Source organism: Pavona decussata, unplaced genomic scaffold (genome assembly GCF_977016875.1).
Source record: "Pavona decussata unplaced genomic scaffold, jaPavDecu1.1 SCAFFOLD_53, whole genome shotgun sequence".
NCBI lineage: Eukaryota > Metazoa > Cnidaria > Anthozoa > Scleractinia > Agariciidae > Pavona > Pavona decussata.
The window spans coordinates 1,305,820-1,317,500 of record NW_028145475.1 but is presented as its reverse complement, the minus strand read 5'-3'; the positions used below and the strand labels follow the sequence as shown (position 1 = coordinate 1,317,500).

Below are 11,681 nucleotides of genomic sequence, written 5' to 3'. Positions count from 1 at the left end.
GGGTTGTAATGTTGCGCGGATACGAGAGAGCGCTGGAATGGAAACTTGTGCGCGCTGACTCAGCAGCAGAAGAAGCTACGAGCGAATAAAACAAATGCGCCACGCATTGAACTTTCACAGTTGGCGCTACATGTATAATTCAAGGTTGAGTCCATACTTTAAAGTATAAATATTTTTAAACCTTTGCTTCGCGGATACTTCAGATCAATGAACATAGCGAACCATGTGGACCTTGCAATGCTCATTTCCGGAGGAGAGAGGCTTCCACATATATCCGAACGGGTGTAATTTTCGTAAAATTTTGAAGGGGCCTCTAAAAGGTGATGAAATCTCGTTTTGTGGGCTTGTCTCGAATTCATATTACCCTAGCAGTTACTAATACGTTTAAGGTTAGCCAAATTTATGTTTTCTTATCAAAATCAATTATTACCTCCAATGTTTCTGAATTTGTTTTTGCATGTAACAAGTAGCCAAGTGCATAATTGTGGTACTAGAACAGCCAACCACTATCGATCGCATTCTTGTCGCACAAATCTTAAGCAATTTACAGTCCTTTACCAAGGTCCCAAATCTGGAACTCTCTCCCAATATTAATTACTTCTTTATCTAGTGTTTTCACCTTTAAGAAAAAATGTTGCAGTTTTTATCTATAAAATCACGAATTGACCAAGCCGCACTTACGCAGCACCATATTTTCTATCTATAAATGACAGCCGAGGTGGCCTCTCTTATAAGCCTGGTGGTTTTTTGAGATCTCCTCGCCATTATTGTAAATTGAATGATTTAGACGTCTTCTTAGATGTTATCAAGAGAAGAACTGTAAAAAAAAATGATTGAAATTGTGGTACAAGTTTTACATTTACTAATAGATCGTGAGCCTATTCTAGTTAAAAAAAACAGCTCGTAGTTGAAGCACTGTAGTGGAATAAATTTTCGCCCAATTTTCGCAAAAAAAAAACCATGCACTTGATATTTGCGTCGCCGAGCGTACACAATTGACTCAAGACCCCCTATCAGTTTAAAGTATTAGCCGTTGCAGGGAATCCACCAAAGTCCACTGTCTTTTCATTTCGAAAAAACAGAAACTTTCATTAACCGTGAGCAGTTCGCAATTTTTTGGTTCCAGACTTCGGCAATATTCAACCGGAACCTTATTTCTAATTTCGCAAAAGAGCGCCGCATAAAAACCTTTTTCTTAATATGTCGCATTCATAAAGAGCAATAGAACACGGCATTCAGTTTATGCGCTTTTGCGACTGCGAAACAATTTACAAAAAGGAAAAAAAGAAAAAGTGCGCGATATCAAAGCAATATTACGATTATTACACATTACAGCTACTGTTTTGTTTCGCAATGGATACGTACCGTTAATTCTAGAAATCACCACCCGCGTGCGATCTGACCAAAATGGGTTATCTAGCAGACAACTGGTTACCTTGTCAAGTTCGTTGGCGGCGTATCATTTGTGAGGGTATCACACAAACTTTATATTACATCTTCAATACATACTCACCTTTGAAGTGAGATAATGAACGGAGAACGTTGACGGTTCAACCTCCCTTAAGCAACCACCTAAACTGTTTAGCCTAGGTGGTCAGATTCGAGAGGTCAGACTACAAGAAATCTAATTCAACCGGCAGTCATTAGCTTGTCGCATTTTCAGCGGCACAGATACGTATAGAACCATGATGGGGTAACAAGACCTTCAGTTCAATAGTTTTAGTAGTCCCAAAAACATTTTCAACTTTCATTAGCCACTCGAACCAAATAATTTCCAGTCTGATTGACGAACCGAAAAGAGTTAACGTTATGATTTATCTAATACGGCGTATAAGACTGGCTTCGTAACTCATACGGAATCCAACCTGACATCCAACCGAGTGAGTGTGATGCTTTCCTTGGCTCAGCTTCCAGAATCTTATCAAGAAGAGGTCACAATCGTCTTTAACGACATTTGCGCCCGTACACTTGCGAGGACGCTTCTTATTCTGTATTTCTTGTTCAAAGGCAAGCCCTTGCAATTATAGCCAGTCTAATGCTGCATTGGTACTGGTCTCTTTTTGAAAACGAAATCGGAACTACCTTTTACACTTTTTTATGGCATTCGAGAAGAAAGATGCGTTACAATAAAGATTGTAAACAACTTGTAACAGTTGACGATATAAAAAGCCCCTAATGCAAGCCCAATAAGAGGTTAGAAGTTTGTTGAGTAACATTCGAAAGGGAAATCAATTCATTTCGAAAGAATCAAAATTGGCAGTTCTTTCGACTTGTTAATGTTGTTAAGGGAATATCTTCGGCGAAATAGCCATAGCCCCCCACTTCTCCTGGTATTAACTTTTTAACGTACTTTCTAGCTCATCTAGACTGCACCGGAACTCTCAAATTGGGATCGGTTTGAAAAATATTAATTTGGTAAGTAAGGTAATTTGATGACCGTAAAGAGCTAGGATACGCTTTCATGAAGGGCTGACGTCACGGTGGCCAATCAAATTACCTCATCAACTCAGTTGATAAACCAAATATTTGTTTTCACTCCCTGCCCCACCGACGCAGCACCACAGTTTCTATAGAAACTAAACCCCTTAATATCTATTAATTTGGTGGTAGGCCCTGAAATTATTTCCGAATCTGTCTTGGATGCGGTCTTTCTTCAGTCTTTTAGTACAGGCTTTTACTCCCTGAGCTAAGAAAGGATGTGGAAACATCAAGCCGATTTCATCAACTTTTCTTAGCAATCACCCATTTACCCATCGCTAAAAATTCCTACTAGTATTCTCATTGAAAATATCCTGTACTTGAGTCAGCTCGGCTGATTCCTGCAGTGGAAGAAATGAGAAAGCTTTTCGAGGTAAAAGAAAGAAACCCTGACCTATTGGCCACCTACTACTGGGGTAATGTACCAGCTGTGAACCTACTCGACTTAGCGATGAATGCCGAAGGAGAGGAGTATTCCGATCCGCTGACTCTGATGTTGTGTGAAGTTGGTGATCCAAGGAATGTTCTACTCACGATTTCTCCGTTACCTAGCGTTTATCAGAAACAGGAAGTACCCGGGCTTGAACAATCCTGCTTCTACTGTACAAACGTATGTTTCATTCACTAATTCATTAATCCACCCGGCTATCAATCCTTCCATCTTTTTTTCTGTCTCTCTGTCTACCATTCATTCATTCATTCATTCATTCATTCATTCATTCATTCATTCATTCATTCATTCATTCATTCATTCATTCATTCATTCATTCATTCATTCATTCATTCATTCATCCATTCATCTACCCATGCATCCATCCATCCGTCCATCCATCCATCCATCCATCCATCCATCCATCCATCCATCCATTCATTCATTCACTCACTCACTCACTCACTCACTCACTCACTCACTCATTGATTCATTCATTCATTCATTCATTCATTCATTCATTCATTCATTCATTCATTCGTTCATTTATTTACATCCATCCATCGATTCATTCATTCATTCCTTCATTCATTCAGTCAGTCAATCAGTCAGTCAGTCAGTCAGTCAGTCATAAATTCAATCTCATTCATTGTTAACTTACTCAAGCACGTACGCACGCAAACATATTTTAGTACACCTGAAGTCAAGCCTCGGCGGTGCAAATATTTTGGTCGTCTTTTGATAGTCTATAGATTTCCCGATCCCTTCTGGATTCCAAATAAGGAGGCTGGTATCCCATTTAAAAATGGGCTACCATGCCTAAATTAAATTACATTAATTAGTTGTACAATTGAGTACAAATTAGAAACAAACAAACAAACAAACGAAGAAATACATCATTTAATTCAAACGAGCAGCACGAACTTACACTCACATTTTACACAATACTGTAAAAGTCCAGTGCAGTACAAACTAAAAAAGTAGGATAAAACAATTAACCTCACACTGGCCCCGATTTCCTCCGCTCTTTCGAGTCCGGTCTTTCATTTTCCCAGACAGCGGATTGTAATCGAGTCTAAGATCTTTTTGGGTCGACACTGCTTTATATTGTTTTTTCGTTCCAAGAAATTTACCTGTAATTTTAGATTATGCATCATACATTCTATGTATAACGTTTTCCTAAGTTCTACTTTATCTATGTAATTTCTATTGCCACCAGACGTGGCAATATCTAATCAAATAAACTCTTTTTTGAAAGCTAATATTGGTAGCGATCATAGGGTAAATTGAGTGGATCGTGCTCTTACGCGAACCCCGTGACCTAAAGTTTTTGTTACATCTCTTGAAATAATACATATAGCATGTGAACAATCACAGAAAGCTTGGAAACTTTTCACGAATTTCACGAAAATTTCCGTAGAGCCAATGGGCAGGAAATAATTTTTAAGAAGGTCACGACTGTTACTTTTACGGAAGATGGATGTAGCTTCATTCAAACATGTATACATTAAAAAGTTGTAATTAACTTGAAACCTTCATTTCGCGGGAATTACCTCAAGAGTCCATTCTACAGTTTTTTCAAAGCCATTCATTTTAGTAACCCTGCGACCATTCATCATCCACCTGGCCGGAAAAACTTGATTTTGGCAGCGGAGAAAATCTCTTGCAATCAGCCCATTATGATCAGCCAATGACTTCCATGTGCGCCTGAGATTAAGCCCATCCTCAAATATCTGCAAGGATGCGCGGAGGAACTTGATGAACTCTGCACTTTGGTCTTGGTACTCCACAAAAGCACGATATTCTTCTGAAAAGGCGATGGCGTCATTTCCGGTGTCTTCAAGAACTATTTTGCGAAAGCTATCGACTAGCGGCATGGAGGTAGCGAGTCGATCCGCTTCTTTTTTCAAATTTGTAAGTTCAACCCAGTTCATAAACTCGGTTATGATAACTGAGGAAGGGTTACTGAGGTTTAGCAGTGGCTTGCACGTGTCCAGAAGTTTGGTCAGATGAACATAGTCAGCAGTGTTTGAGGTGGTTATGCGGTCATACTTCCGGCATGGTGGAAGGAATGAGGCGATCTCCTTACAGTCGCACAACAGGAAGTGAAATTTTACTTGCTCAGTGGCCAACTTTAAGGCACATTTTTCAAGCACATGGCTCACATACTCGCTGTACATCTTAAGGACGGAAGCGGAGTGGCCCCACTGCCGGACATCTTTGTAGTCCCATCCACTGAATGGCAGAGCAGAGGCCTTTAGTTTGTACTCAAAATCGCCCTTATTACGACTTTGGGTAAAGTCTGAACCTGTGAGAGTAAAATTCTCTCGAGGAAGCTCTCTTCGCGATTCCTTTGGCAACAGAATCCCGTCTGCAAACCAATTCGATGCCGATTCTTTATGGTCCATGGGGATTGCTGCCAAATACAGATCTTGACGGGTTTTTGTCTCACGTAAGACTATGTTTCGAGCCTCTGTAATCCAGCCTCCTTCACGGGAACTGAGATGAAGCCACTTTCGCCACACATTAGAAAGTTTTTGAAACTCTCCTTTGTCCATCTTCATAGCCTCTCCTGTCAATGCTTCTAGACTGGACGCCTCAATCAGCTCTCGCAACGTTCGGATCCCAAGCTGAAAGTCTTCTTCGCTAAGCCGTAAGGAGTACCAAATCTGCGTTACTGAGCTTGCGACTTGCCGTCCTCCTAATTTGGACATAAAGGAGAACTTCGAATTACACAAACTCTATTTGGGTAAAGTTAAAGACTGTTTTGTAACAATACATAAAGTAGTCAACACTGTAATTATGTAAGAACTAATATATAAAACACAAAATATGAAGTGCCTGGATGAGGTTTTAAACAGTTGAATCCATGTTTATCGGCACGTCACGAATGAGTGTAATTTCCTAAGTTAAGGTGAAGAACGCTTGACTGTTCCAGGGTTTAGTGAACAACGTCTCGGCCTTCTTCAAGTAAGAAAGGCTTAAAAATATATATTTCCAACGCACCTTTTTTCGTGAATGGTGGTCGATAAATTATCCTAATTGCGTCGGCGAAGGAGACGCTCCCTAATCGAGTCGTCCCAATACTGTCCATCATGCCCAGCGCGCGTGTTCCTTAGCGCAAAAAATCGAGAAAATAGGTTGTATGTCGGTGCAAAATCGCACCGTCACAATAGCATTATGAATATGACAGTCCATCATGCCCAGCGCGTTTCGTACCCAGTGCCTACCGCTGTAAATGTTCCTGAGCGCAAGTAATCGAGAAAAGAGGTTGTATATCGGATAGGATTGATATTTCGCGAGAAATCGAGAAAAGAGGTTGTGTATCGGATGTAATTGTTATAAAAATAAATATCAAAAGGTGTCAAAAATGGTTTTGAAAAACATAGAAGTTTCTTCAGTGTGGTCATGCCATGCATCTCCGAGGAACTTTTCTTTCACCGTTCATTATAAAAACGTCACAATAGCATCTTGACGTCCCGCGCGCGTTTTGTACCGTTCCTCGTGGTTTCGCTTCGAAAAGTACAAAACGAAAAGTGCAAGACAAGGTAAGATCCTTTTCTTTCTGAAATATCCGCCGCATCCTTGGTAGGATGCCCTATAAACACCTGAGACTGGTAGCATAAAACGTTTCTAACGGCTGTTGACAATTGTTCCCAGACAATAACCTAATGTTTTGCAACTATACTTACAGGTTCAACCCAGTAGGGTGCCTAAGGCCCTAAGTCGACGCACTATAATCTTCGATTACTACTAGTTTTAGCTAAGCAATATATTTATGATTGTCGCCAAAAAGGTACCCATCCTTCCTTTAGAATATTCATTAATAAGATCAACTACGTTTATCGATTAGAATGGCAAATAACGAAATCAAATAAGAACGAGTCGAGTCACAAACTTAAATGGAAAAAATATAGACCGTACGCTTTAGATACTTTATAAAACGGTACAGTGCTCTCGTTTTTTCTCCCTTTGTGACAAACTGTTAAAAACTAGGTAAATAAATAAAAATTATATGTATTATAAAAATAACTAGCATAACTAACATAAGTGTTGTGTTTAAAGTTAGTATTGTAACTAATGTAACTATATTGTAAATAGTGTTATGCATTGTTAGAAATTTAGTTTTGTAAATGATGTTAGTATTGTAAGCAGTGTTAGTGTTGTAAGTAATGTGTGGTAAAAGGAAAAATAACATTTTTAAAAAAGTTAGGGATGACGTCACGTAACTTGACATTAACTTAAGTTAAACTTTAGTTACATCGTAGAAGTGACCGCAGCCATTGTCAAGTCGCCGTTAAAGTCTAATTTGTCTGACCTGTACGCTCGAACAGGAAAAACCCATCGTCACAGCTATGGCTTCTTAATTAGCAAAACGTCATCGAACTGACTACCTTAGAGATCGTGAGTAATTTGTTACAAATGGCAACTTAACCCGGCCAAACTTCATGATAATTTTTAAAATATGTAGAACATTTGAACTAGAAATTCGTCAGTATTGGGGGGAATATTCAATATTCTATTCAAAGGTAAGCTCTTTTAATTGTTCTAAATGTAACCACCACCCACCCCCCTCCACCCCAGTAGGCCTGCACATTTTCTTAGCTCTGTTTTCACTGTACCAACCTGCAGCTGCATTGTTTTTTGTGTCTCCTCGCATTGTTCTGTTGTTCATTGTTTTGTCCTCTCAACCAACAATGTGAGACGTTGCAAACCGGCCGTGCAGATCACCCCAAAAAACGGCAACTCGGCTTTTTGTAACTGAAATCAATCAATCAATCAATCAATCAATCAATCAATCAATCAATCAATCAATCAATCAATCAACCAATCAATCAATCAACCAATCAATCACCTTATTCGAGTGTCAACCGTTTCATAATATTTGGCGTAGAGTAGTAACTGGGGACATTGTCCAGATCAAAATTGAATTTAGGACGAACCCGGCCAACCGTGATTGATTTTTCCCCTTTTATTTCGTGATCATAATGTACGCCTTTAGTCATCAGTGTAAGTACAAATATAATCAGCTTTGTAAATTTTCTTCACTGGAATTTCTGATTTTTTAATTTTTTTTATAGACCTTTTTGATCAATGGCCAATTTATTATTCTTTTCAATAAATATGTTAATTAGCCCTTATTAACTGACCTCATTTTAGTGTAAAAATTTTATTGAATTTTGCACATGCTAACGAGGCTAGTAGGGCTAACTAGTAGTAATCGAAGATTATAGTGCGTCGACTTAGGGCCTTAGGCACCCTACTGGGTTGCATTAATCATGTTAAGATTACAGGAACCTGTAAGTATAGTTGCAAAACATTAGGTTATTGTCTGGGAACAATTGTCAACAGCCGTTAGAAACGTTTTATGCTACCAGTCTCAGGTGTTTATAGGGCATCCTACCAAGGATGCGGCGGATATTTCAGAAAGAAAAGGATCTTACCTTGTCTTGCACTTTTCGTTTTGTACTTTTCGAAGCGAAACCACGAGGAACGGTACAAAACGCGCGCAGGACGTCAAGATGCTATTGTGACGTTTTTATAATGAACGGTGAAAGAAAAGTTCCTCGGAGATGCATGGCATGACCACACTGAAGAAACTTCTATGTTTTTCAAAACCATTTTTGACACCTTTTGATATTTATTTTTATAACAATTACATCCGATACACAACCTCTTTTCTCGATTTCTCGCGAAATATCAATCCTATCCGATATACAACCTCTTTTCTCGATTACTTGCGCTCAGGAACATTTACAGCGGTAGGCACTGGGTACGAAACGCGCTGGGCATGATGGACTGTCATATTCATAATGCTATTGTGACGGTGCGATTTTGCACCGACATACAACCTATTTTCTCGATTTTTTGCGCTAAGGAACACGCGCGCTGGGCATGATGGACAGTATTGGGACGACTCGATTAGGGAGCGTCTCCTTCGCCAACGCAATTAGGATAATTTATCGACCACCATTCACGAAAAAAGGTGCGTTGGAAATATATATTTTTAAGCCTTTCTTACCTGGAGAAGGCCGGGACGTTGTGCACTAAACCCTTGAGCAAGCGTGATACGACTTCAATTGAGTCGGAAATGCGCTGGAAGGATAGGTATTCATCTCTACTGACTTTGATTCTATGAGGAATTGGGACACTAGGAATGATTTTAATGGATTTATACCGTTTCACGCTTCGGGTATGGCTGAAGTAGAGTTCGGCCTTTCGTTACCCTTAACAGTGGAAACCTGAATGACGCTAACTCTCCGAAATCGCTTCGAATCGGCTTGAAAAACTGGTAAATGACAAAGAATACAAGAAGAAACAGGGTAAGTTGACTTTATCGTCAAAACACTGTTATTTTCTACCATTTTACACAAATCCGTTATTATTCCATACAAATCCTTATAATTCAACGGTTCTCTGATATTGAGCTTGTGCTGCCTCTGCTTACATATGCAATAATAGACTTCGAAAACTGCGGTTAAATATAATCTAATATAAGAACAAGTGAATAAAGTATCGAGCAACTAGTGGGTAAATGCGAGTAAATATGAATGGCTAAATACTAAACCTGGATGAATATGGTTTGCTTTTACGCGTGCTAAAAGATCCAATAGTACAATTCGTTATTCTGTAACGAGAGCTTCAAAACTATAGCAACCAAAATAAGCTATTGATTTTCTCTCCTAACATAGCGGCATTGAAGGACCCATAACATTAGACAATAACGATCGAGGGCTTACCTTTGAAAAGCAAATACAGAATAAGAACTGTCCTCGCCAGTGTACAGGCACAAATGTCGTTTAAAACAAAAGTGCACTCTTCTTGATAAGTTTCCGGAAGCTGAGCCAAGGACAGCACCACATTCCTTGGGTCTCCAACACCACAAGCAAGAACCGACAAAGGCTTGGAATAATCACAGCCTTCGTTCAGAGGAAGGTTGATGAGATCCACGGCAGGAGTGTTGCCCCAGTAATATAAAAACTTTCCCACGCCATGAAGTTCCATGGACTCTTTTAAGTCAAAAGTAAGTTTCATCCGATGAGCAAGTTCACTGGTTTCCTTTGACACCTGTTGGCAGTGTGCTTCATGTGTCGGCCAGGATTTCTTCTGGCATTCTTTATCGCAATACCAAGCTTGACGACAGCTTTCACACGGTTTCAGCCCAGTCTTCTCCTTTTCGCATCCAGAACATTTCCTCTTTAACACAGCCGTCTGGCAATCCACTTGATGTCGAAACTCATCGCTACTCTTAACTTATCGCTGCAGTAATACGCCATTTCGCATCTGCCGCAGTAGATCTTTGCAGTCGGCGCTGAACATATAGTAGGGAACTTAAGCACCAGACGTTTTCTACGGGGCGACGGCAACCGGAACTCAAATTAACTTCCGATTCACGTTTCCCGCCGACATGGTCAGCCGTCGCGACTCGGCGCCGACTTTGTTTTGCTTATTTTGAAGTCGCGTGTAAAACGTGAGTTTCGCCTTTATGATTTTCGTTCCTTTATATCATTTTGCCCTCAATTTTTTGTACTTATCGATGCTTAAAATATTATTCTATCGTTCTGGCACTTGTACGGGCGATTATCAAGTATTTGCAGTCATTTCTTGAACTTTTAAGCCTCTAGCGTGAAGATGGCTATAAAAAAAACAACCTGTAATGGAATCATATGACCACGACATTCTCCTGTTGCGTGAAATGATTGCTAGAGAATTGTTTCAGTTCAAGAAGGGCAGTCCAGACTGTGACAAATTCTGGGAGTCAACCCAGAGAAGATTGAACAGGCTCGATAATCGACTCTGAACTCTACCAAACATTCGGTTTCGTTGATGTCTTCAAGATCAAATCTTGCGTGCGAACTGTGCGGAAAATCTGGGTTCTTGGAACGGCAGCTCTTCCACAAGACCGAGAATTCTTCATCAGAAATTATTTTACCATCATATGCTAGTAACAGCATCTCTCTTGGTTCACGAAAAGACATTTTTCACAGAGGTTTTCGCAAGCTTTCAAGGCAGTTTTCGAAAGGGTTGCCGTCGCAAAAACACCTCTTTGCTTAAGGTTGGATTTTGGCGGGAACGACGGCGCCCTCTTACCCAGGCTGGCTCGTTTGTAGACGTAGCCGTCGCCCCAAAAACGTCCGGTGCTTAAGTTCCCTAGTATCACAACGCCAACACTGATCTTTCTGGAGCATGTTGATCAGACTTTAACTGTGTTCTGTTTGGTTTTAACATGTAAAATACATGACGATGAATAATTAAATACTTACTTAGAAATGAAAGTCGGTTTCCGAGAATTTGTTCCATGGGGGGCTGGGGGGGGGGGGGAGGGGGCTTGTGATCTTTTCCAGAGAAGGGAAGTGAAGGGCAAGGAAACTGATCTTTTTTGGAACATTTTGGTGAAGCTTCCGAAAGCTTCAAATTATTGACATTCAGAGTGACACTAAGTTGGACGATTAAATGTTAATTTATGTTTTCTCAGAAAGGAAAAATTTGTTTCCGAGAATTTGACACAGTCCGGATATTTTTAACACGAATGGCTGGGAGGGGAGGGGAGGGGAGGGAAGGTGAAGGGAGGTGGACCGATTCCACTTTCTAAACTGTTTGAAATCTGGTCGGTTAAATTTTAAAATTTTCGTTGGTTTTAAGGGGATCGAGATTCGGTTGAATTCTTATGAAACAGAATGAGCCTTAAAAGAGAAATATTTTTTACGACACCACGGATACTGATAGTCCACGAACACGCGAAAGCAGAGAGGCTTGATAGAAGCCTATTTTT

General features: G+C 40.0%; 2 protein-coding genes and 1 pseudogene across 4 annotated transcripts in view; 1 reads left to right on the top strand and 2 right to left on the bottom strand.

Moving 5' to 3' along the window:
• LOC146480363 (uncharacterized) overlaps nt 1-843 on the top strand; it is a 5,041-nt gene extending 4,198 nt beyond the window's left edge. For both annotated transcript variants that reach the window (XM_085109523.1, XM_085109525.1), the window contains exon 3: nt 1-843. This exon is cut by the window's left edge and continues 1,128 nt beyond it. In XM_085109523.1, the coding sequence (XP_084965649.1) occupies nt 1-89 (89 nt within the window). In that variant the 3' untranslated portion in view covers nt 90-843.
• Nucleotides 1-11,681, bottom strand: part of LOC146480359 (uncharacterized) — a 40,498-nt gene that overhangs the window by 20,714 nt on the left and 8,103 nt on the right. The window lies entirely within an intron of this gene.
• Nucleotides 3,801-10,887, bottom strand: LOC146480362 (uncharacterized; annotated as a pseudogene). Its single transcript, XR_014864672.1, has 3 exons — nt 10,722-10,887; nt 9,649-10,220; nt 3,801-5,609 (listed from the first exon to the last, which is right to left on the bottom strand). The product of XR_014864672.1 is annotated as an uncharacterized LOC146480362 (transcript).